The sequence below is a fragment of the Arvicanthis niloticus genome, chromosome 15, assembly GCF_011762505.2.
Source record: "Arvicanthis niloticus isolate mArvNil1 chromosome 15, mArvNil1.pat.X, whole genome shotgun sequence".
Lineage (NCBI taxonomy): Eukaryota > Metazoa > Chordata > Mammalia > Rodentia > Muridae > Arvicanthis > Arvicanthis niloticus.
Genome location: NC_047672.1, coordinates 26635361 through 26663054, shown reverse-complemented (window position 1 = coordinate 26663054; position 27694 = coordinate 26635361). Strand labels below are relative to the sequence as shown.

General features: G+C 40.9%; 1 protein-coding gene across 4 annotated transcripts in view; it reads right to left on the bottom strand.

Annotated features, from left to right (window-relative positions):
* Window positions 1-8665: 8665 nt before the first annotated feature.
* Dgki (diacylglycerol kinase iota) overlaps window positions 8666-27694 on the bottom strand; it is a 423756-nt gene continuing 404727 nt past the window's right edge. For all 4 annotated transcript variants that reach the window (XM_034519548.2, XM_034519550.2, XM_076913542.1 and 1 more), the window contains 3 exons: window positions 21530-21566; window positions 19840-19939; window positions 8666-16467 (listed from right to left, as the gene is read on the bottom strand). In XM_034519548.2, coding sequence (XP_034375439.1) covers window positions 16351-16467; window positions 19840-19939; window positions 21530-21566 — 254 coding nt within the window. In that variant the 3' untranslated portion in view covers window positions 8666-16350. The remainder of the gene's footprint in view (window positions 16468-19839; window positions 19940-21529; window positions 21567-27694) is intronic.

Below are 27694 nucleotides of genomic sequence, written 5' to 3'. Positions count from 1 at the left end.
TAAACACAAGCTGGTCAGGTATCTTTTTCTCTTTGGGTGTCTCTCTATGAGGCTGGCTTAAAACTTCTCATAATGACACTGACCCCCAAAAAGAGGATATCAAAAGGATATATCAATAGCTTTACACCAGCTCAAGTCCCATCACCAAAAGAGGATAAATGCAAAGTTGGGGTGGAACAGGTTTGTACCAGTCTTTGATCTCAGGCCATCAGGGTTCAATAATGTCTGTTATAGTGATCTGTTTTCTCTGGGTGGATAGCATGAACATGACCTCCATAGAGCACAGACTACTAGGCTAGCCTCTATAGGAGCAATGCCTATAGTCATGACAATGATATAAGTTTTAGAAAATGTAGTTCTAGTTAAATCTGGTGATGGTAAGCTGGACTGTTAATACCGCCTAAGAGAAGAGGAGAGAGGGTCACTTGACTCTCACAGAGAATCCTAGCTATTAATTCATCGTGCCCCATCCATCCTGCATGTAATCTTAGAAGATGCCTAGGAGATGGAAGGTTATGAGATAATGGAACTCGCGTCTTTGAAGCTTTTGTGAGGTTTTTGCCTGTGCCTAGATGGACTTTGAAGGTGATACAGCTGGCTGCTTGGGAGTTGCCAACCATGCTATTCAGTGTTATCAACTTGGTAGAGTCTAGAATCAGTTTGGAGATAGAGCTCTGAACATGTCTGTGGGGGATTGTCTTGACTGCAATTGGGGCAGGACGATGTGGCCACTGTGGGTAATACCATTCTTGGGATGGGAGCCCAGACTGTAGGTGAAAAGAGAGGTGAGCAGCCGTCTGCACCCACTGCTCTTGAGGGAATTTTAACAGAGGGTTCCAGCTCTACTGCCTTGGCTTTCCTCTTTCTCTCTTAACTTTCTTTTGTCAGAGTATTTTATCACAGCACCAGGAATAATACTAAAGAATACCGCGGTCCTCTAAGGGATGCTTTATCCAAACTCCTACAAGTAACTCCAATAAACTCATTGTATTTCAGCTGGACGTGAGTGCAATCTTTTGGTTTGCCATTGATGCTCTGCTTAGGGTGGATAGGTGTTTATTTAGGTCTTCCCCGGAAACTTACACAACACACACATAAACATACCACCAACCAGAAACACGTGGGGTTTGAGACTTGAAGTATTTGTTCCATGGAGGACCTTGTTCCCCCCTCTCCCGTGTATAGGTCAGACTATGATAGCGTCTGCTTATTACCTTGAACATAGACAAAATTATAAGATATAAAATAAATCTCAGAGAACTCCCTTTTCTTGAGTGTACCTATTAAATCCAACAATACACTATGGCCACACAGATGATAATTACTGCTCACTTGGCATTTACTCTCTATCTCTTTTTGGACAAGAGAAGCTGAATGGAAACTATGAGTCCCATTTGACTCCAAGTTAGAAAATTCCCTTATTTCAGTCTCACTGTCGCACTGGAAACTTAAATGGGCATTTTACATCTGATGACTAAGTGTGCAGCTTTTACCAGAGCTACTGAGAGGAGCTGCAGCTCTTGATCCTGATTGCTTGTGTCACAGGGATGAGTGTGTCACTCACTGGAAGAGCAAATGGAAAAAAATTCAGGACAAACTGCTTGCCACTGAACTTTCTATGAAGGTAATTGAATCCAGCCAATAAGCTGTTTTTCAAACCCAACAGCAGTGACATCCACAGGGCTTAATTACTATGGATATCACACGGTCTTCATGGTGAACCTTAGATTTTAGTTTAAGAATTTCCCCTCACTATTTCTGTAAAAGTACCCCAAAATTATATATCCCAAGGAATCAAACCAAATGTCACTCACAGTTGAGTAGGTGCGGGGAGAGAAATTTGCAACGGCGAGACAAGGCATGGAGCTGAACCAGAACTGTATAGGACAGGTATGCAGAGTCACCACAGGTTTTTAAATCACCACTGTGTGCTCTGCGTGTGGCTTACTGATGTTATAGGAACATAGACTTGGAAGGAGCTAATAACTTTCCATTGCATTTCAAAACTGGAGGATGCTTACTCTACTGTTTCTCTCACTGTCTTCTGAATTGTAACCTTAGCGTTGCTGCCACAGTTGCTTGAAAAGTTCACATAGGTATAACTTTTAAAGAGGCATTTTTTGAAAGAGAGAGAGAGAGAGAGAGAGAGAGAGAGAGAGAGAGAGAAATAAAGAAACCTAAGAATTGGGGATTTTAGTCAGATTGCAGCTTTCGTATTTTAATACAGAAGACTAGGTAAACTGACTCCAGGATAGAAGCAATCAGACCCTTTTCTCTTTAGCTGTCCTCTGAATTGTGATTCAGAAGAACAGTGTTATAGATCTGATAAACAGTTCGCCAATATAACCATCCCCAATATAGTTTATAGCTAATTTTTAAGCACTTAAAATCTGCATTCTTTAGTAATATTTTATTAATTTATTGATAATTTCATATATGCATATAATGTATATTGATCATAATTCACCTATTCCTCCTCTTCCTCACAGATTCATTCTCACCACCACTACCACCACCCCTCACAATTTAATGTCACACACACACACACACACACACACACACACTCACTCACTAACCCATCAAATCCAATTTGTGCATCTCAGATACTAAGTGGTGTGGAGTCATACACTAGAGTATGTGGACCTACCAGCGACCATTCTCTGAAAAGAAATTTACATGTCTTCCCCAAAAAGCCATCAACTGTCAAGAGTTCCTCACCCAGGCACAGGGACTCCTGAGCCTGCTCCACCTCCATCATGGGATGCTGACTGGCTTAGATCTGTACAGGCCTGTGTAAGGAACCACAGTTGCTGTGAGTGCATGAGTGCAGGGCTTCTGTTAAGTCCAGAAGACACTGTTTGACCCCAGTCCTCTCTGATTTCTGGCTCTTATAATTTTTGACCCCCTTTTAAAAAATCGCCCCCGAACCTTGAGGGAGAGGGGTATGATGTCCTATTTAGGAACTGAGATTTTCATTTATATTTGCTCTCTGAACTTTGACCAGTTGTGGGTTTCTGTGTTAACTTCAGTACAGTTCACAGAGAAACTTATTGGATGAGGTCTGAGTGCTTCATTATTTATGAGTATAAAAATATGAATTTAGAGGGCAGTTAGATACTATGTCTACTTAGCCTGTGAGCTCCCTAACTAGGATTTGTTCTTGGCCCGATTTACAGTACCCAGCATGCCTTTTCCCCCTGTAAAGCAGCATTACAATCCAATCAGAAAATAGCAGTTACCCTCTAACACTTACGTCATTATTGCACCCACAGACATATCATACCAAGCCAATTATTATATCTCGCAGGGTTTATAGCCAGGGGAATCTATTGATGATTCCCTCCCACATCTCCCAGAAGCCTACATAGTAATGTTTAGCACTATGAGAGCTAACCAGTAAAGAGGAGACTCCCTGGTCAGCGCTGACTTATTTTCCCATGTCTGTGTCCTGTGCCTAATGTGTGTGATGCCTTCAGCAATAGGGTCTTACCATCAAGCCCTGGTGAGCATCAAAGAACACTGGCATAGTCTGTACTGTTTGGAAGATCTCTAGAACACCTCTGACCAACAACGTAAGAGGACATATCCTACAATTTGCACTGTTGTTGTTTTATTTTGGCAACCTATGATAGTAAGACCTTATCATATTTAGAGGCAAAGATGAATAACAGAGCAGGGACTTAAGCAGAGCGAGGGATGCAGGGGTACGGTGGATGTAGAGGTGGAGGAATAGCTAATAGTAACAATGTTTGAAAAGCCATGTGGAAACCTACTAATTTTATAAGCATCATTGGATTAAGGCAAAGCTGTATTCTAATTTCTTTCTATCAATATCATGTAGTGAGCAAACCAACTCAAGCTGATTGATGTTATTTTTTTTTCCAATTGCCAAATGAGGAAACCGAGGCTCAGAAAGCAGAGTGGCATGTGCCAAAGTTCACTTGGTTTGCAATCAACAACATAAGGGCGAACCCCAGAGCTGTCCATATTGATTCATTAAGTGCCAAACAGAGAAGAAACCCCACTATGTAATTAGATTGATCCTTGAAGGAGAAACACCCTTCCTTGTATCATTATCATATCCTTAATGTAGTTGTAAGACATAACAACCATTGAACATCTGTGCTCTATGTAAGTTCCAGTCCTTTCCATCTGTATATGCCGGAGCAAATTATCTTCACGCCTCTGAACTGATAGCTAGTTGTGCCAATAACCTGGCAACATTTGGCCCTGAAAATGAGCACGTTAAAAAAAAAAAATCCTCAAGGATTTTGCAGTCAACAAAAAGCCATACTTCATTACATAGACATCTTATCTAAATGATATTAGTATTAAAAAATATATCAACCAATTCTGAACACTATATAACAAACACCATTCAAAAGGCCTACTTAAAGGATGCGGCTAGTGGAGACTTCCAGATGGAGGGCTTTCAGTATAAGCACTTTGAAGCTCTTTCCATCTTCATAGGAATCTAGCGTTCAAAGATGCCCTTTGGAAAAAAGGGTCCCTGAGACTGTCTCACACCCCCACAGTCTTCTGCAGCAGATCTGGGAAGGAACGAACACTTCTGGAACTTTCGCATCAAGGCTGGTCTCTAGTTGTGCCACGGGTTAGAACAATCTGCTCTGCCATACAGCCCCCCTCTTTCCTGGGGTGCCTGAAGGAGAATCCAAGGCCCGTGCACATGGCAAGTAATGCAAGTAGAGGTGACTCCCTGGGCTTTGGGGACATCTTCCAATCACTCGGTAGCTGTGGTTTTTTTTTTTTTTTTTTTTTTTTTTTTTTTTTTTTTTTTTTTTTTTTTTTTGAGAAGAATTTAAACTGTTTGTATTGCAGTTTTTGCTTTAGGAAAAAAAAATGAAATTGTTTAGCCTGAGTTGATAGCAGGGGACTCTACTTTCAGTGTGTTGTATTTATTAATTAGCTTCAACTTTTCACAAAGCACACAGGACCATCTTTTCTTTAGTCCAGTTCTCTGGATTTCTCAACGAAAAAAAAAAATCATGTTTAATACAAAAATTTAAAGACAGATAAACCCCAAGGAAAGGAAAAAAGAAAATATTTCAGACATGTAAGAAGACAGTTCCTCTCACCAGACCTTAGTTAAAGAAACAATTTGTGGGTAGACTCTGGCAAGTTAAAAACAAAGAAAATGGAAAAGTTAAACTGGCAAGAAAAGAAAGTCTTAAGGCGGCTGTGAAGCTTTCCTGTGAACGTTTGTTAAAATTAGGGAAATCTCAAAATTCATGAGAATGTAAATAGTATCCTGCTTTGCCTTTTTGTTTTATACATTAAGATGGTATTGTAGACGTACAGTTGTGTAATACTGCTTAACCAGTCATGAACATAACATCTTAAAAGATGGAAAATCAGTTTTGAATGATTGAACTTCATTACTGAGGAAGAAAATAAAATTCACATCTAACATCTAATGCACAGATGTCCCAGAAGCAGGAAGCATGACATTGAAGGGGATGAAAAGTGTCTACTGTAACCATCTCAGAATTGATGCAAATTATAGTTACCAGAAAACAGTCTGGAAATACTGTGTGCGGTGGGGGTGGGGGTACATGTGCAAGTGTTGCAAGACAGTGGATACTCTGGATACTCCTACATGTCCATGTGAAGCCAGAGGAGGACGTTGGCTGCCTTACTCTATTAGTCTCTCACTGGACTTTGAGCTAGGCTGGTGGCCAAGCAAGCTACAGAACTCTCTTGTTCCTGAGAAATGAGAACATAGATCTATGTACAGCCACAACCAGCTTTCTATGAGACACAGGGGATCTGAACTCAGGCCCTTAAGCTTGTGCTGCAAGCACTTTGACCTGCTGAGCCATCCCCCTGGTTCCTACAGCTTTGAGATTTTCTGTTATGGCTACTGGATACTGGCACGCTCCCAGACTTATATGAAGACTCATCACAATGTTTCACAATGTTCCTCTTAACTAGGAACTAGGTAAGTTTCTTAACTAGGTAGTTTCACCACACACATATAGTGTAGCCCTGTAGTAAAACTTAAAAGGGAGCCTCTGTCTTAATCTCTCTCTCCTAAAACTCCTGTCTAAGTGATAGCTTCATTTATATCCTCAACTTTCAGCCCTGTGTCTGAAGTCTACCAGGCTCTGCTCTCGAAATAATTTGCTGTCTGTAAGGGGTGATTAGATCTTGTGTCATTTGATTCTCATCTTTCGGGGACACGTCTTTATTACCCAAGGTTCAATATTTTAACAATGATTCTTTTATACTTTACTTGTATTAACACTGAAAGGTAAACCTGACCTCATTAGTTCTTTGTAGAAGCAGAAGTGTGATTTTTTTCAAAACATTTATGCCTCATCTAGGATCCTTTTCCAATATTGCCTGTCAAGTCTTTGCTTACCTTTTGATCTAAAAAACTGTAATTCAACTAAAGTTAAAGTTAACATTCTCATCTACTGCACTGTGGATCAGAAAGAAAAGAAACAAATCATTTATATTTCATTTTTATTCTGTACATTTCCACACAATTCACAATACAGAAAAAGTGTCCAAAAAGTAAGTATAACTAGTCAATTTTCTTTTTTCAGAGATTAATTCAGTCTCCCAAATTAATTCCATTGAAAATCTCTGTAGAGCAACACAGTGATCAAGATTCTTTATATAAATAGGAAATGCGAGAAAATTAGGGAAAAATACTTTATGACTTTATTACAAAAAAAACCTCCTTTCTTCCCTTTCCCCAACCCACCCTTCCCACCCACCCTCCCTCCAATTCATAGTATCTGGATTCCACTTTACCTGGAAATAAAACTTCCTCTTCTATTGCCATAGCTGCTACTACTGGGGGATCTCACCCTGCAGCTGCCAGCTTTGCAGAGGCATGGCATGGCTCTGGGATGTAATCAGACAGAATCAGAAAGCATGAAGGAGCCCTTTACAACATGACCCCAAGCCTTCATATACATGTAGTAGCCTCTGTGAGTGACCCAGCTCCAGCCAGTGGTCCTTGGGATGCCTGAGGAGCCTTTTCGCTCTAGAAAATCATTACACCAAACATTTTCATTCTGATGGCAATATCAGCCATGTAATGCTTCACAGAAATCACTTTCTCACTTTCACATCTTTGTGGCCCATAAAGCAATCCTGGTGGCCCACTTGATCCTTGACAATTTGGAAAAAGAGCTGAGCTAACAAATATGAGGCTAATTTACACCTTACCTTTTCCATACATGTTTTTCTACTGTACTATAGTATATAACATTGTGTCCTTTAAAGTCCCCAGATTGATCCCACCCTCCCCAGGGGCAGACATTCCACTGTGTCCCAACTCACAACCAGGATATCGATCGACAAGCAAGATCCTAACTGCACTGCAAATTAAGCCTGTATGTGCATGAGTTAGTACCTCAGTCCAGCCAGTGAGAAGTGTGGGGGTAGGGCAGGAAATGAAAAATGTCATTGATAAGAACACTCAACGATCGGGAGCCAGTTGGGTGCAGTAGGTATAAGATGAGGAAATGCATTGAAATGCTATTAATATGAAGAACACATCTGAGAACCACTCATGGAACTTCAACAAAAACCCTAAGCGATGCAGGGCTGCCATTTCTTTGGGCTCTTTTCATTTAAGTGGAGATTGCATGTAAACAGCTTACATCTACCATTTTAAAGAGAAAAAAAAAAGAGCTAGGTTTATATCCTCAATTAACAAGGTCTACTATATGAATAGTCAAGATGAAAATACATTTAACTTTGTAGATAAACTTCTTCAAGTTGATCTTACTTTTCTCAACTTTTATTATGGGCCAAGAATCTGAGAACAAGGCCTTGCATGGTGGTGCATGAGTTTAGTCACAGCACTTGGGAGACAGAAGCAGGCAGATCTCTGTGAGTTTGAGGCCCAGCTTGATTTAAAGACAGACTTCCAGGACAGCCAGGGCTACACAGAGAAGCCCTGTCTCAAAAATTAAAATCTGAGCAGTTGAAGAAAGTCTCAAACAACATCCTACCCTCTGGGAGTTCTGCTACAAAGCTTTTCTGTTAGTGACCCCCGTTCCCCACCCCCAAGTCTCACATTCAGCCATGATTCAGACAGGATAAGCTAAGCTGCACAAACTGAAACTTCCCAGCTTCTGGAAGCTACTCTCTAGTGTTTGCTTCCTATGTTGGGTTTACATGAGGAACAATGTTGTTGAGTGAGTACATATATTGTCTGTGAGTTGCCATGAGAGCCGGTACCAATCCAAGAGTCATCTGTGTTTCACCTGAGAATCTTTTCTTTCTTAATTTTTGTCTCTTCTTATAATTCTATTCTTGTTTTTCTTTCCCAAGTCAAGAAGGACAAGGAGTGAGGAAGGAAAGAAGGGAGTATGGGGTTGTAAAAACTCTCTCAGCAGAATTCTGGGTATGATAAATCTCAGTATCTGAACACTGACTCTTCCTGCTACCACTGCTGGAAAATTGGGTCTCAGGCATCACCATTACAGACAAAAGGGATGATGGTCACTTAAGACTGCAATCTCCTTAAATAAAAAAATATAGAAACACTAGCCTGTTGTCATGAGTTTAAGTTTTCTTTAGTCACAGAGAATAGCTCCAGTCTCTTTATGGCCAGAAAAATAGAGGTGTCTTCAGTCTTTTCTCTAAACCCTAGTTCCAACCAAAAGGACAACAAGTAGAAGTGTGTGTGTGTGTGTGTGCGTGTGTGTGTGTGTGTGTGTGTGAGAGAGAGAGAGAGAGAGAGAGAGAGAGAGAGAGACAGAGACAGAGAGAGACAGAGAGACAGAGACAGACAGAGACAGAGACAGACAGAGACAGAGAGAGTATCTGTCTCTAAAGATTTGGGCTATATTTGCAATGAATAATATTTTTTTAAAACTGCCCTTGATTCCCCCTAAAAACTTGTCATCTATTTGTCAGGAAGCAAACAGGCTCTAAGGTTTACTTCAGTCTAAAATAATAGAAAACTAAATCTGGGAAATATTATATTTTTTTCCAAGTCTCTGACAAACAAGGATTGACTTTCTTGTGACCAATGAGCTGATATTTGATCTTCACTTAAGCACTGGAAGGAACAGTTGAAAAACACTTTGTTTCTCAAGGAAGCTCCACTGAATTTTTCTGGATGCAATGTTTAGAAATGAAAAACCATACATAATAAAGCTACCAGCTTTTCATGCCTGTTTTGATCTGTTTTGCCCTTAGTTTGGAGTCCACACATTGTTCAACCCTTAGAACCTGGATCTGACAATACCAAACAACCAATCTCCTTGGGACATTCTTATTTCTAACTTAGCACTGCTTTTCTTTTCAGGATCAGATATTGTTGTACAAATTCACCAGTCTGCCCATGGGCGCTCCGGGAAAATATAGGATCCGAATGACAGAACATGAGCTATTCTTCCCACTGCAAGCTCATCACAGTCTCCCATGTGCCTTAACTCTATGTGTGTGATTATATAGGGTGAACATTAAACCTACACCTTCCCATAAACAGATCAATCATGCTTTGAATGACAGGGCCATTCTCAACATCTTTTGGTATTGTATTCTGAAACAATATTAGCCTTCAAAGGAGGCAAAATAGTGCTTTCATGGAGAGAAGAAGGGTGGTGAGAGAGGGAGGAAGAGAGAAGGATCTCAAACAAAATAGAGAAGTCACCAAACCTTAGAACTAGCATCTTTGCATGAAATCTAGCACAGTATCCAAACCCTGAGCACTTTGTGTTTGAAATTTGTTCACATTTGCATGACACTTGATAACAAAATCTCTGGAATTCTAATTTTAAGGTGCCTCTTGGTTCTACTCAACTTGGCTGTGACATCACTGGTAGATTTTTTTTTCATGGAGAAGCTGTGTATCATGGAAATCTGAACAACGGATCTAAAACTCCATTGAAGGCAAAGGTGGACGACTATTTTCCCAGAAAGCATTGATGTGGAGTACATTAGTCTGAAATTTTAAGAGTTCCCTAATCTGGTGGGGACCCTGTGACTGTGTGATTCTCTGCAGGTTGAATTCACTACTCTAAGACACAGATTGTTCCATTGGAATACCTTACCTGTATTATCTCATGCCTGGAATGGTGTCAGACATAAAAGCTCAGAGCTGTCAAAAATGGATCAAACTATCAAATAACTGACTTAAAAAAACTTATGGAAGTTGTTAATACTTTAATTGTTTTAAATTACTTTATATTATTGTAAGCCACATGTGTGTCTTAACAAAGAGCTGAGAAACAAGAGAATCCCAGTTGCTCCCATTTCCAAAGGCAGCCAACTCAGACAACACTGGCCTCCAGGTGTTGGAACATCGGAAGCAGAGAGAAAACCTATCTCACTGTTATGTTCTGAATTTCCTCCCTTGCAATTACCATGCTGGTACCAGAAGCCAAGGGATTTCCCATGATGCCTCTCATGTACATTTACTTAGCTTCAAAAGATCCCTGAGCAGAATTTCCTCCTGTGATTAGGTTATGGTTAATTCTAAGAATCTTAAATCACAGCAATATTTATTTTTTATATTGGAAGAATGGTAAGATTTTTTCAATAAGAATTTACTTGAGAATGTCCAAAAATATCCATCAACACCCAAAACGCTTTCAGCAGAATTTTGAATTTTTATCTCCTTATGTGTTCTCTCCTTTTTTTTTTTTTTTTTTTTTGAGTTCTTGAAACAGTGGTTAGTTTAAATTTTTTTTTAAAAAAAATGAGAACAAAGACCACCCCTCCAAGGTTTTAAAATTCCCTTTGTAGAAAGTGATGTTTTAAGAAATCAAGGTTCTCATGAATTTTTAAGATCAAATGTTGCCATCAGACGAAACCTTTTTTAAAATGATGTAAAGGAAATAACAATGTAATTGCAGCTCCCTTGGATCGCCAGTCCCTACTAGTGACATGCCTAAAGATGGCCAAATACCCACCACCTAAGTGCTTCCAGATGTTGAAAGTTTGTAACTCTGTATGCATGCCCACTGCACTATTTGGCAACCCATGCTTCATCTTCTTTATATTTAATCAAAACCCACTGGAAATTCTGCTTATTATTCCTGGTTTAGCTCCCGAGGGCTGGGATAAATAAATCTTAGCTTTTGCTTAAGTAGAGTTTCTAACTCCCATCTCAAAGCTTTAGTTTCAAGGATATTTTAAAGAACATTACCAGGATTCCAAGGATATGGAAATAAAAAATAATACTATTGCTTTAAAATAATACCATTGCTTTCCTATTTAACATTTGCTTGTACAGAATTAAAATATGCTAGCCAGAGTAACAAACAGGACAAAGACTCTGGTGAACTTTCAGGACGTGCTGAGGTATCCCTAGAGTCCATACAAACACACAACTTACAGAATTTAGACTTTGCTTTGTTCCCTGTCTGTGGAAGTTGTTTATCCATGTCATTCATAGGTAGTGATATTTTTCACTGAGCATCCCAATGAGTGACAAATATTTTCCAAAAAAAGTTTATAAAAATTTCCAAATAAGACGGGTCTTTGGACATATTATTGGATGAGCATGAGTGAATACGTATCTAATCAGTACTTCCTGGAGAAACACGTCATCTCAGCATTCAGGTTCTATTATAAAGTATGTGCTTAAATAGCGTTAGGATTGTTCTCTGTTTCCTCTTTGGGACCCGAATAGTAAATCTCAATGTTCTACATGAGTGGATTGTCCAGTGTAATATTCTTAGCTTATTTCTGTTTTTAAGTTTCTCATTAAGCTGCATTAACACCCTTAAAATCCACAGGTTGCCGTCAAGGATATAACTCATACATAACCCAGTTCTCTGGGTGATGTTAAAAGCACATGTTGCTTACACTATCTGATGTGGAAGGAGTGTCTATCACTGTGACCTCTCAGGTCACTAGAACAAAACCTCCCAGACTGCTTCTAAGAATCAACTGGTCATAATTCTAGAAGGCAGGCCAAGAGCAGTAGACATATACTTATCCTTTGGGTAACCCCGGGTACTTGCCCCCAAAGGGAAATTTTATCTTGCTAGATTTTGATCATAACATCTGGGGAAGATTTAGGCAGCTGTGAAACAAAGTGATTGGCAGTGGTGCCAGGAATGTTGCCTCAGCCAGAGAACTGGGGGGTTAGGCTATGAGTGATGATACTGGAAGAAGACATTTCATCAGCTCACTGTGCACCTCAGTCCTGAGAAGAACTGAGAGTTGCAAAGGCAGCATTTTTTGAGACGTGGGAAGAGGGAATTTATACTAAATACATATTACAGTGTGTTCAGATAGCTAATTTAATACATGGTCTTTCTTTCCCTAACGTGAACATAATTTAGTTGGAGAGAACAATTAGCAGTCTTAGTTGGTGGTTATGGTGAGCCATTTTTAACCAAGATCTATTTTTGCTTGTAAAGAGCATAACTGAATAAAACACCATGCTGTGCTCAATGATTTAATTAGCTTCTCCTACTGGAAGACAAGCTGCTGCAACCCCAAACCAAACCCAAGTAACTACCCCTTCTCCCCAACAACAGCTTGCCCTAGTTAAAGAACACTAGAAAGCTGACTGGGTGTTAGTCTTATAAACTCAAGTTTAAAGCAGTGAGGGGATCATAGAAGGAATAAGTTTTCTTTACTGCCTTGAGATCTGAAAATAGAATGGACAAGCCACAGGGCTCAGGTGGTTTCATATATCATGGAAAGCAACATATAATAATCAGAAAACTTACTGGTTATGGACTTTATGACTCTGACAATATCAAATGCCATATGTAATCATAACGATGCAGGGATAGAAGTAAGCTCAGGAATAAAGGAAATAATAATTAAATGAAAATCCTGTTTCTTTACCAATCATTGCTTATTAGTGTTAACTATACACATAAAGATGATTTGCATGCTTTTAAAATGTCTTCTTTTCTAAACATATGTAATATGTGTGTATGGCATACATGGGCATCATATATGTATACAAATAAATATATTTCTATTTATGTATGGGTAGATATATGTGTGAATGTACAGATATGTGTGTATATGAGCGAGACATTTCTGACATAACATACAAGCAAGCAGGTTTGTCCACATTGACAGTTTTTCTTGCTGGGGACTGATATGGGAACCAGCACAGAGGACTCCTTCACGCTCATGGGATACTTCCCATGGAGTTAGAACTTTTATAAAATGTATGTGCTACTTTCATAACTAAACTGTGTGTTCATATAATTGGCATGTGGTAAAATGAAATAGCTACACCTTATTTTCTTAGATTTGAATATCCTAAAAAGTCTAGCAAATACATTTCAGAGATCCATTATGCAAAAGAGTCTCTACTAGGTCCCAGTGGAAAGGACTGACCTGTTGAGCATTTCAGAACCCAGACCAATGTGCCTGGGCAGCTTCTGGGCACAGGGGCCTTCTACCATTTCTTGCTAATTTCACTGCAGCTGAATTCTGCTTCAGAACTCCCACTGGGTTTCAATCATCACCTCTATGGTGGTAGCCAGAAATCTCAAGGCAAGATTCCAAGTCATGCTGTTTATCCTTCTAGGGCAACTAATTCTCTCCTGTCTCTCTTGTGTTGGCGAATGTGGTAGTGTCAAGGATTGGGCTAATGTTTCATGGTCTATGTAATACAAGGTTACAAAAAATGATTACCTTTACAGCTATCTAATGCTCTCTTTTAATAACACTTCATTTTTCATGCTCTGAGCAGTCTAATTTAAAGAGGAATTCCAGGAAAGACACAAGAGACTGGACACCAGAGAGTCAGCTAAGCTGGCTGCTCCTTGCAGAGTGTTCCTAGCAGGGTGTATAAAGATTATTTTTTACAGGTACATATTTATATTTCTGATAAAGTTGGGGAGAAGGGCTAGGACTGTACCATTTTCTTCCGTACCTCCTGTTGGCTCACTACATGTGACATTATATGCCTAAGCAGAGACAGGTACTCCTGGACCACATGGCTTTAGCCCTTCCTAATGCTTAGAACTGCCACACATAACAAACAACTAAAACAAAACAAAACATCCTACAGGAAGTAGACTCAAAGCTGTTAAAATCATGAAATCTGTGGCTTCTTTGCTCACATTTTCTTGACATCCCAAGTTTTAGAGGTGCTATATTTTCCAGAGATGGATCACATAGAGTAATATTGCTCCCCGGCAATAACGTACGAACTAAATTACTTTTAGGGACTGGAGAATAAATTTCTACAGCACTGGGACCCTTACAGTAGTCAGTATCTACCTTCATTCTAGGGATTTACTTATCTTGGTTGGAGTTATTGGAATTGGTCCACAACCACCTCTATCTTAAATTTTCTCTGGGCTGTTTTGAAACCTTCTCAGAGAAATATGAGATGGTGGTTGATGAAAATCTGGTCCTGCATCTCAGCAGTGGCCAGCTGGATAACCAAATGCTTGGCTCAGTCTAGGGATGGAAGGTTCTATTCAAAGCCAGGTTCCAGTCCATTCTAAGGATTATGTTTGTCATCACAATATTTCCTTGATAGCCCCAACAACTGAGAAACTCCTAACAGAAACCCAGTGACTTCAACTCCTGGAATGATACAGTCCAGAGAGAGTTCCAGTTCTGAGATGGATGCCTGGAAACACATTATTCTTAGCCAACCCATTTCCCCACAGCTAGATATGATGCCAAGTTTGATCTTGAAATGACTATCGGGAGTTTCTAGTAATAAAATCCCTACCCACTCAAAGCCTCTCTTACACTTAATATGGCACATCCATATCCGTCCTTTCAAAATGATGATGTGTGATTCTGATAAGTAAATTGTCCCCATTGGATTGTGAGGTTAAAGGTCACATGCAGAAATGCAGAGGAAGCATTTTGCTGTGTTTAAGAGAAAGATTGAAGAAGACAGAAAGAAAAGATTACATACCCCACTTGTATTTGTGACCTACACGCTAAGTCGAGGAGATTTTGGATAGAACGTGGAATCTTATCTCCTCCTTATTACCAGGTCCCACTTGATCCAAGGCATGAAGAGAAGTGACAATTTTAGAAACCATTTCTGCCACAATAGCTTACATTAAGAAATTTGTGAAAAGAAAGTAGGAAAAGGAGCAAAACAGACTGCCCTAACAGACAGAAAATGGTGTCATCAGTCATGATCTCAGAACCTAAAATGTCATAGGTGAAGCACAAACCAGGAAGGGCCAGGCATCCTGAGAGTCTGACCATGGAACTGGTGAAATGAGGCTCTGCCCTTGTGTCGAGCCTTCCTTGATGTCATGAAAACTGAACTCTTAGGAAAACGCACACAAACCCCCTTTCACCACTGTATCCATGAGCCTGTAGTTAATAGCCTCAGCCCCAAATGCCAAAAGCTGTTCTCTACTACTGTAACACACAGGGCTACTTTTATTTTTGCTATTTTTTTTTCAAGTCAATTAAATTGCTCTCTATTATCACTTTACAAAGATTAGGATTAAACATTTGAGTGCTCCATTTCCTATAACCACTGTCCAAGACAGGTTCAATCCTGTCATTGAAACGGTACTTAGACTCACATGGCTCTGTAAACTAGTTACGGGGTTTCATTAACTCCCTGGCTCATCTCTACTGCAGCAGAAGGCAAAGGTGGCTGCACATAGGCAGTGCAGAGCTGTACAAACAGCCCAAGCTGAACCAGTCCTTCCGATCAGCAACAGCCCAGCTGTCTGGGCTAACTCTAGGTAACATCTGTGAAGTACCTCAAACACAGACAGCTCCCATCCGACCTCACTGTACCCCAGAGACAGTGCACACAAGCTAACATTAGCCCTGTGGCACTTCTCAGCTCCTACGTGATGAAACCAGGTGGGGGTGGTGGGGGGGGGGGACATGCAAAGCCACTAGCTAGTCTTGGTATATTTAGTCTGCAAATGGAAGTGGTTTTATAGATATATTTCTGTAAGACATCTGGGAGGGTTTCAAAGACCTTCAGACAATGTTGTGGTTGGAAGACTGAAAATAAAGAGACAAAAGCATATTTTCTAAATCGATGGGTGATTACAATAGAATTATGAGGTACAGGGGAAGGATGAATGCCTACAGGGAGGAGGGAGCAGTGCCGTTTATGTGAAAATCCTCAGAATCTTTAAAATAAATTAGATGGGTGAACACAGAAGTTCATGCTACTTGCTGGAAGCAATAAGGATCAAATTTTGTGGAATGCGTACTCCACAAATCTCCGGTGGCCTGCCTCCTTCTCAACGGGCTATCATGTCCTGTTGTACATCCCTGTAGCCCTTAAAACCTGGTAGCATATTCTCAGATAGATCCTTGCAGGAGAGAGGCAGATATGGATTCCATTAACTTCTTCCAGGGGAGCTGCCCAGTGGCTGGGAGGGCGTAAGTGATACGCTTGCTCAAGCTCTTCTTGCCTGTCTACCAGGGTCAAACAGCCGTTTCCAAGTCCTCATGGCCAATGATCTTATAGTTCTGTCGGCTTTCTAGGTAGGCAGCCAAATCCGGGTCCCCAGCCTGCTGTGCTCGCTCTTGGGGTGTCTTTCCCTGCAGAGAGCAGAAGAAAAACCAAGAGCTGGATTGAGATGATGTTCACACATGACTGACATGGATTAGACAAAGAGGAGTCACTACAAAGTGTCCTTCCCATGTTTGATGCTTCAGAGTATATGAGATGCTTTCAAATCTATTTACGTCTAGAATCAGAATCCTATCAATGTGTGGTGGTCTAAGTTAAAGGGTTAATGGGAAAGGGTGTATCTCAGTAAACAAGAAGTCATGGGGTCTCTCTGAGACTGTGAGGAGCAACTGTGTGCAGTGAGCTTGAGGGCCAAGCACTTTTCCGAAGGGGACAGAGAAAACACTGAATGAAATCAGGAAGCATAGAGTCATCTTTCTAGTTCAGAATTCCTTTTCGCTGAATACTGAGAACTGAGCAGCAGAAGCCAAGAGGAGGAGAGACAACTCAGATCATCTAGAAGGCTCTTCCTCTGCTGGTTTCAGCACCCACCTTCCTAAGAGTTCACTGATTTAGTTTGCACCCAATACTGAATCACTAGCTTAGGATTCTTCTAACAGGTCTTACACAACTGTAGCAGACTCTTACCTTTACTTTGATAATGATAAGGCAGACATCCCCACCTTCCAAATATTCAGAAAAGTGGGGTGAAGTGAACCTCTGAGCAGACTTGTAGTAAATCTTTCTCTAAGAATAAAGATTCCCCGAGGATACTGCCTCTATCCTAAGGGTTCCAGAAGAAGCTCCATTCACAAGTATATTCAGCTTTTATGTAGCACTGGCTTATAGAACGATAAAATTACAGGATTCTGACACAGGAGTGAAGCACAGCTATATTACTATGTGGTAAGATCTATAGAACATACATTTGAATGGAAAGTTACAATGTTCAATAACATGTACGATATGGTTCCAACTGGTTTTAAAAAACTGAGACTCAAACAAACATACCTACACGTAAATAGAGATTAAGTTTAATCATGTTTAGCTCCAAGTGAGAGGATTTCAGGTGGCTTCTGCTTGTCTTTATGCGCTTTTCTGTATGTCTAGTTTTCTGTATGGTCATAAAAATTAATCAGCTGTTTACATTTTGAAAAATGAATGCAGTTTTATAATTGAAAATAGGAAGAATTCTCAAATACCTTGAGTCCATTTATCTAAGAAACTAAGAAAATAAAAGGCAACTGTCCCCAGGCTGGGCTTCATGAGTTCCAGGCTGTCCCTCTTGTTCTTATGTCTCTTCCCTGTGTCTTTAGTTTCTGAACTGTGTACAGGCCCAGCCATGGTGTGATGAGTGTAACAACCCTACTGTGGTCTGAACTGCTTTGGCCAAGCCACTCCTCACAAGTTGTGGCCTACACTAACCCTGCCTACAAGGTATGTGTTTCTGGATTCAGTTAAACATTGAAACATTTCAGTGTAATGTCATCTGGGAAGGATAACACTTAAGCATTTATCTGTCATTTGAAATTTCTGTCTAAACACCGAGATATAGGCAAGGTGTTTTTGGTGAGCCTAGGGGGAAGCTGAGGCAGCCAGGCAGGGAACAGGGATTCCAATGGTTTGCCAGAGGAGAGGAGAATTCCATGTAATATAACTGGCTCAGAAGTTAGAGAGGGCCACTCAAAAGGCAACTAAAATCACAAGGTTTGCTGTTCAAGAAAAGCCCAGGCCCACACTGTACATGTGTAGATTCTCATCATTTAACCAAATCTAATGGAGTTTACAACAATGATCAGGCTCCTAAGGTCTGTGTATACATACCATGGCTAGGATAACTGCCTCAAAACCTGGTCCTGTTTAATGAAAGCCTCACCCATACCTTAAAAGTCTTTGCAACTACAGAGATCTAGTTAGTGATGGGACTTGCTGTCTACTCAAAGTCTTTCAAAACCCCGCTTGCTTCTCAGAACAGATGATAGACCCCTATCATTGATTCACCCCCCCCCCGTGTGTGTGTGTGTGTGTGTGTGTGTGTGTGTGTGTGTGTGTGTCCTCCGTTTCTGTCCTTGCTCAACTCCACTGAGTTATACGACTCCCATACTTCATACATCAACTCTGTCTCTTGGAGATTCTCTGTCAGTTGAATCTACTAAGGAAGACAACAGATCCAGATGACCTAGACTTTTCCTGCAGCCTTACCTGTACTCACAGGCACTTTCTGGTCAAGGTGGCTTACACATTCCACCAACAGTCTCTGGCCTCAAGACCATCTTAATATGCTCACATACTTTGCAGATTTAAAACGTCACCTAAGAAAGTAACTACATTTCAAGCCTCCTTGACATAAGTGACTTGTGAAGCAAGAATCCAGGCTATGAAAGTGATAAATGACAGTGAACTCAGTTACTCTTTGTCCCTCTTTATCCTACTGAGGAGGTGGGATATTCTGTCACCAAATGAGGAGGGCTAACCTGCTCAGACATATTAGGCTACCAGTCAGCAGAGCCAGTAGTGCAACAGCTAGCTAGTCTTCCTCTGACTTCCTGCTCCCATTCCTGTCGATAATAGTTTTTCATGCTAACTTCTATGGTTGACAGTTACAGAATAATGTAAGAAAACACACATAGGAAGACTCTTTGAAAATGTAAATGTAACTGGGGCTGGAAAGAAGGCTCAGGAATCTTGATCTCTTGCAGAAGCCCCAGGATTGATTCCCAGCACACATATGGTGGATCACAACCATTTGTAACTCCAGTTCCCAGGAATATGATGTCTCTTTTGACCTCCATAGACTCTTGAACACATGTGTTACATATCCATATGCTCTCTCACACATAAACACACACATGCATCTAAAATTAAATAAATAAACTTTGGGGGAAAATACAGAGTGATGTGGAGGTATCAGGTTTAGAACTGTTACCATCTCGAGGTGAGATCCCACCATCTGGGGACTCGGCAGGTAGGGCAATCACTTGGGTAGCCATGCATGGAGCAGTGCAAAGCACAGATTTTTTTAAATTACATTAGACTTGGTGCTGAAGATGATCATAAGTTATATTAGCTTTTAAATTACATAAATCTGAAGCTAAAGAGACTTCTTGGTAACCAAGCTAGGACATTCATTCCACCTCATGTCCATCCTCTGACTATGGGTCTCACTTCCCACCCCTTGCCTGCCGCTGTTTTGGTAGAACATCTCTAGTCCCATGTCCCTCTTTAGCCATGTAGGGTTTATAAAGTACCACAGGCAAAACACACACCCTCCCTTTGTGCTTCTACATTTAAACTGCAGTTTCTCTAAATGAAGCACTCTATTTTTTCCTCCTTTTTTTCCCCAAAGCTCCAGGCCCTTCCGTGAGCACAGAAAGGATGCCTGTGCTGTGGGCACAAGTGGAGGCCATGGTGCCTGCAATCTCTCACAGTGGGAGGATGTTTGCACTCACTCATCCTGTTACCTTGGAGTCTGTCTGTCTCAGGGATGCTCCTGCGTCCACCAGAAGCTGGCATACAGCCCGGTTCCTTTGGCAGGCAGCCTTGTGCAGTGCAGTCTCGCCCCTAAATCAAAGATTAAGAAACCAGGCAAGGGTTGGAGACAGATGAAGTGATAGAGAGAGCAAAAGAGAGAGGGGCTTACCCTGCCCTGTTGCTGATGCTGTGAGCTCTTTGGCCTCCTCCCTTGTGAATAGCTGACCTAGGCCAGCAGAATATATACATGCTATAGAGGTGACCTAGGGATGTCTGCAAATTCCTTAAGTCACCCATGAACAGACCTAACATCTAACTTTAGCTACTTGTCTAAACTGGATGTGGCTTGGGATCACTACTATCAGACTTAGGATACACATCCCATCAGTGATACTTAGCAAGCAAATTGTGCAGACATATCCAAACACTTGAGAGAGAGCATGACGGGGGTCTCTATGGAGCTCACACAATCCTGCCCTTCACACATGGTAGAAGCCATGATGACTTTCATGAATATGTCCTGAGAACTCAGCTTAAAGAGCCGGACGGACTTTTTCTCTTCCTATTCTGCCAATGTTGGATTACACCTATTAAATGATAAAGGGATATCTGAGAGGCTCTGGAAGACTCCAGCAGAACTCACAGGCTCAAATTCTCCTAAGAATGTAACAGGCCTGAGACCAGTGTGTGTGTGTGTGTGTGTGTGTGTGTGTGTGTGTGTGTGTGTGTGTGTGAAGTGGCAAAAGAAAAAGGCAGATGCCCATCTGGCTCACAAGTGGGCTAAGGAAGAAGATATTGCCACTCTGAGCTCCTAAGTATAAAGATGCTTAATGCTAACATGCTTCATGAAAAATCAAATGTCGACCACAGAGAAGCCAAAGCAGGATGAATGGTATCCCCGTTTACAGCCATGCCAGTACACCCTCTCCGTGGATCAGTGGCTAGCTCTCCTGTATACAGTAGCTCACAGCTATATCCCTTCTCACTTGCTCTCTCTTCTCTCCATTCCTATTGGTAATCAGCTCCCTGGTTACCAGGTTACTTCTCTCTAAACCTACTCATCTTCATCCTTTGTCTAACTTTTTTGAAAGCCCACTCTGGCTTTCAGAGTTAACTATTCATCTTTTTCTTATTCCTATTAGTGAAAAAGTAGTCATTTGGATGTCATAAGGATAAGAAAGAAAGATGAAAAACAAACATTTCCAGTTTAGGAACCATCCCAGAACTGATAACTGTTTGAATTAACTGTGCTCCCAGCTCTCCAGGGGTGGTATATGATTTGTTCTATCACAGACTGACAAACAGAAGTTGTGCCATTACATGCAGCAAAAGTCGTAAGGCATCGGGGCTTCATTTTCTCACAAATCCCACGCAAGAAAAATGGCACATACGGTAGAGATAAAGATGTATGCACTTACTCATTGTCATCAGTCCCAGTGCTGGTGTAAAAGAATCTTGCTGGTAGGATGCTTTATGTAATGCAGGAATGGCAATGACCATGTATATAATCATCATAATAGAAATTATTGGGTTTTGTTGTGCAGCAGATTACCTCTGTACAACTAAACACTTTAAAGTGGGATTTTAATCAGTGAAATTAAAACTATCTCCTATGCCTCATGTATTAGATATGCTTTGAAACACAACTGTTTAGACTATATAAGGAAAGGCAACACTCACGTTTCACTGTCTGCCATATCCAGTAATTCTGCAGGTCCTAAACAATACAAAGAAAAAAAGTGAGATGTCAAAACTATAACCTAAAACCAACTGTTGGCGGAAAATCTGCATGTGAATAGTATACATGATGAGGAAAGGAGAACTGAAACAATATATTTGGTGACAAGGTTAATCGTAAGACAGAGCAAGAGTAAGATTATCACCAGTTTCCCAAACACACCAGTCAATATGGATGAAATTGGAGAGCGAAAGGGTGTTGCTGCCTTGCTTAGCAAGACTCTTTCCATGAGGACTGGAGAGATGGCTCAGTGGGTAAGAAAACCTGCTATGAAAACAAAAGGTTCTGAGTTAAAATCTCCAGCACAAAAGTTTAAGAAAATGTTTATAGAGCTGGGCATGGCCCTGTGTGCTTGTAACAGTAGGGAGAGCAAGGTAGATCCCAGGACCTTGGTGGCCAGACAGCCTAGCTAAGTTTAGTGAGAAACCCTGTCTCAAGGAAGTGATACAGACAGTTGTAGTGGAAGACACCTGAAATCCTCCCCTGATGTCCTCACAAGTGGATACACCCACATGTGTATGTGTAGATCTACCATGCACATGACACAGACACAACACAGGCACACTGATACACACAGGGACACACACACACACACACAGAAAGAGACAGACATACACACAGTGAAATTGAAGAAATGAAATTAATTAAAAAAGAATAACTGAAACCTAATCGTCTTGTTAGATGGAAAGGTAACCAAGTGGGCTCTCGGGTCTCTTTCACTCTCCAGCTAAAGGAAACGGCTTCCGTTAGTATAATGAGAAAAGTGAAGACACACACACATCGTCTCATCACGATATTTTGGAAATAGGATAAAAGTCTACTTTTTTGAACATTTCCATTTTCAAAATGAGATGACTGTCAAGCATACATCTCAGATGATTACAGATGTATCATTGCGTGGCACGTCCTCTGAATGTTAGACTGGAAATGTATAATGTGCTGGCCTTTCTTTTTCTCAGTGTCTGGTTAGCAATTAATTCCCTTCATCTGCAAACATAGTTTGGGATCTTGTCACTCTACTGTCTGACTGCTATTTCCTTCTTTGAAATCCCTTACCCTGTTTACTCTGAAGGAAGACACACGTCTTCCACAGAAACCCTTCTGAGCTGACACCATTCTCTCCCTATATGGCACCTACTATTTATGTATAGGTTCTATTTGTCATACATACATTTAAGTAAGATATGTAATCAGCTATATCAAAACCATCCAAGGCAAGTTGAAATTGATAATGACATTATTGGACATGGCACTTGTCAAACTGTTTTAAAACCACCAGCTTAGTTGTTTCTCTGTACATCAAGACTCTAATAAACGTCTTAAGGGTTTTATCTTATGCTTTTTTTTTTTTGTAGTTTTCTTTCTCAGAACTGTGTCCTCCCTTCGTACTGAATATTGAATCTGGTTCTAAGAAAATACTTAAATGTTTGGATTGATGAATAAATTTGCTTGGGAGTTCCTGGCACCAAAGACAGTTTAGTCGTTAGAGACATGATCCTGTGATTTGTGACCCGTGTTGGTTTTTCTGATTAATTTAATTAATTAATTAATTTAATTAATTAATTAATTTAATTAATTAACAAATTAATAATCACTGAAAATTATTATGTATAATAGAAAGAGAAATGAAGGAGAGGTTATAAGTTTCTACCCATGACAGCTACTGGCAGGGAAGTGGCTGAGAGAGTCAAGAATCCTTGCAACTCTCCCGATTGTCCAAGAGCTAAGTCACCCTGAATCTTCCTATGGAATGCAGCTAGCATGCAGAAGCCATTGCAAAAAAAAACTACTGAAACTGCATATCATCACTAAGTTGCCATATGTCCCATCTGTTAGTTACTCTCAAGTGCTTAGATGACGTTCATGGCCTTCTTCTCGGAACTCTTCCTCCTTAGTGTGTAGATAAGGTTCCACCTTTTCGCCTAAACTAAACTAGCAATGGCCTAACTGTGTTATTTCTCAGTCCTTCCCCCACTGTAAGCCGATTTCCTAATCTTCCTATCCATGAAAGCTTTCCCTCTCCTAACCCTGAATCTAAAACTAAAATGTTCCTCAAAGCCCAACTGTGGCAAGGTCTTCCACAAATGTCCAAAGAGACATTTAGCAAATGAATTCTAAGCCTTCTCTGAGTCCTATGCTGCATACAGGTTCTATCTTATGATATGTATTTTTTTTTCTTTTAATGTATGTCTCTCTTTCTTAAGTGAATTATTCTAAATATCTGAAAGATAAGAATCACTTTATTGTTCTCATCTGCCTCTAAGTTATATAAGTGTTATATCAGTAATTCTATGGATCCCTTAATGGTAACATTTACCCTTCACCTTGAGTTTTCATGAGTCAACAGCAATCTAAAGTATGAGTAGACTGTCTGGCACCCCTTAAACTCTTCATAAAATTTAGCGTAGCAACTGTAGTGCCTTGGGGTACACCACAGCTAACCATATTAAGTCAAAACACTGCAACATCCGTGAAGGAAGGTGACATAAAAGGGCCACTTCATTCTCACTTAATCAGAAGCCACTTGTTGACTCCATTTCTGGAGATCCATGAACTCCAGGCTTGTTCAATTTCTGATAGGAGAGTCACAACAAGATCAGAAGAAGAGGCTCACAGGCCCTCACGCTCCATCTGAAGAGCTCCTGCTACCTTCAGAGAGCACTTTATGCCATTCGTGTAGAGAGGAATTCCAGGAACACAGCACCACAGCTCTATCTGGCAGCTGAATCGCCCATCACCGCTGCCCTCTGCACAGTGATGCAGGCAACAAAGACTCGGTAGCACTCTTTCCTTTAATCTTCTCTGAGTGGAAGCCACAGTGAGTCCCAAGACTTGCTGGGCCTATGCTTCTGTACCGGTAAGGGGTCCCAGAGCATTTTAACTGGCCTAAAACAGCAATAGTTTAACAATCTAAAGATGAAGATGAGGAAAAAAAAAAAAAAACAGAACTTCATTCCTCACAGGAGCTGACCAGAATCGCCACAACTGTAGCTCTGAATGATCCCACAATGATTATCCAGCCTGATTTGGGCACTGTTGTGCCTAGCCAGGGTTCCTCTCCTGTTCCTTTAATTCCCTGTAGCTGACAGAGGGAAGAGAAAAAGCCACCGATGCTGGAAGCTGGCACTGGGCTCTTACAACATATCTAAAGGGACTCCACATCAGTGTTCAGGGAATGCCTCTGAAATGATCAGTTCAACTAACCTCAGGAACCTGATTCTCCATCACATAGGTCACAGGATGATTAAAGAACATTTAAAACACTGGCAAGCAAATAACCAATGCAAGCAAGGGAAGGGCAGCAGGCAGATCACTCCAGGTGGGAGCAGAGGGCTGTGTTTAAGAGTGCTGGCACTGCGTGTGGATCCTGTTCCCCTAACTGGGCTGCCTTCTCTGGCCTCAGTGGGAGAGGATACCCCTAGGTGACTTGATATGCCAGGGTGAGATGATACCCAGGCGGGGCTTCCCCCTTCTCAAGAGAAAAAGGGCAGGGAGGCTGGGGGACTGAATAGGGACCAGAAGAAGGTTCTGTGACCTGGATGTAAAGTAAGTAAGTTAAGTAGGTTAAGTAAGTAAGTAAGTAAATAGATGGATGAGATGGATGGATAGATGAATGGATTGATGGATGGGATGGATGGATGGATGGATGGATGGATGGATGAATAGGAAAAAAGTGCTGACACTCAATAGATAGATAAGTATGTAGATGGATGGATGGATGGATAGATAGATAGATAGATAGATAGATAGATAGATAGATAGATAGATAGAAAAAAAAGAGTACAGGCACTCTTACAAGCCAGTCCTGGAAGCAGTGGTTCTCAACCTGTGGGTCTTGACCTCATTGGGTGGTCATATATCAGACATCCTGCATATCAGATATTTACATTACAGTTCCTAACAGTAGCAAAGTTACAGTTATGAAGTAGCAGTGAAAATAATTTTATGGTTGGGGTCACACAATGCGAGGAATTGTGTCCAAGGATCTCAGCATTAGGAAGGTTGGAGGGTTGAGAACCACTGCGGACTTAAAGGATTACCTTTGCATGGCAACAACTGCAGAGGAGTCCATGGCATAAACATCTGAATACAGGCCCTCATTGCCTCCTGGTATGCCCTGCACCGACCTGTGGGGAGCTATGCCCTACCACTGTGCTGGCCTAATTAGTCCTGTTGATATGCAGCTCAAAGAATGAGTGGCCAAAAAAAGATAAAAATAATCAATGAAACCCAAACCGACTTTCTTCTGAAAGATAAAAACCATTTAAAAAAACAGCACCTACTTTTTATTGTTAATCTGAGTCTCAGAGAAAAATGATAAAAAAAAAAAAAATAGAATTGTGTTTTTCCAATGTGTATCAATGATTGAGAGCTGGACTTGGGATTAATTTTACACACACACACACACACACACACACACACACACACACACACACACACAAATATCCCCATTATGGATGCTCTATGAGCTTTCCTCTGGGGAATCTGATATAAGAACATTAAGCTATCTGCAGATAACTCACAGTTTTCCACCTATACTAAGGCATCTGCAGTGGTAGGAATAGCAACGTGCCCCCAGTCTCAGACACTGTCATACTTGGTCACCAGCTGGTGATGTTACTTAGGGAAACTTAGGTGTTACATATTTGCTGGAGAAAGTGTGTCACTGAGGGGAGACTTAGAGGTTCACAAAGCCTCTGCCTCTTCCAGTTTGTTCCCTCTGCCTCATGTTTGCAGTTGAGGATATGAGCTCTCAGCTACATGTTCCAGCTGCCATGCCTGCCCATGTGACTGCGTTTCACTTCTGTGATGGACTCTAACCTAGAATTGTAAGTACAATAACCCGTTCTTCTATAATTGGCTTTGTCGTGGTTTTCATCACAGCGACAGAAAAGTAACTGACAGAGAATCCTTGCATTTCTGTCCCTCCTAGTTGACTTTTGTTTTGTTCTTTTCTTTTCTTTTCTTTTCTTTTCTTTTCTTTTCTTTTCTTTTCTTTTCCTTTCTATCTCACAGCTATCCTGCATCAGAAGATAAGTGTGAAGTCTTTATTGAAGGACTAGGGTGAAATTCCTCTATGAGATCTTCACCTTTCTTTCAGAATCTTGCGCATGCTGTCATTAGAATTCAACAGAGACACTAGCATGCAGCTGCCATGTCTTGTGTCTCCTTACCCGTGTCTTGTGTCCATAGCCCCTTGAATATAGAGGCAGAAACTATATCATGCACATGCATGAGTTTGGGCAGATAACTGGGCCTCAAGTGTCTCAGATTTTTATCCCCCCCCCAATCCAAAGGTGATAAGCGGAATTTACTGCATAGAGTTGTAACAATTTACATTTAATATCTAGAGCCATACATTTTAGCAGCAATGGGTTACTACATATATTTAATTTTCAAAAGTGTCTGGGTCAGACATATCACTTTGAAAAAAATCGAATAGTAAATGATTCTTTAAAAGTATTTTGGATCCCAGTCAGTATTGGATGTTTTTCTTTTTCCTTCAGAGAAAGACCCATCGCAGAAACATGGATCTAAAACAGTGTAGCATATAGGGAAATGTCGGAAAGTTGAGGACCTGTGTTAGTTTCTTCTCATTTCACTGCGTACACAGCAGAGGCAAAGTAGGGAAGGAGGAGTGTATTTGGGCTCATGTTTCAGAGAGAATAGGGCATCATGGCAGGGAAGACACAGTGATGTGAGTAGCCTGGTCTATGATGACACAGGCATACAGTAGTTGCTTATTCCATAGGACCACCCAGAAAGCAGAGAGCTCTGGCTGGCCTTTTACCATCAAGCCTCACCCCTTCTGCCTCCTAAGGTTCACAACTGTTCAAAATACCACTACAAGCTGGGGGTCCACATGTTCATACATGTGAAAAAAATACATGAGCTGTGAAGAACACTGTATACTCAAGCTGTAACAGACATACACACACACACTACACACACAAGCACACACACACACGCACATGCATACATACACACACACACACACCTGAAACTTTCTGAAGCCTTGCTACTCTGAACTGCAACTGTGAGCTCTCACTCAGGCCCCCACATCCTGTTCATATGACTTTATCATCTGCAGTGTATATGCACTATAT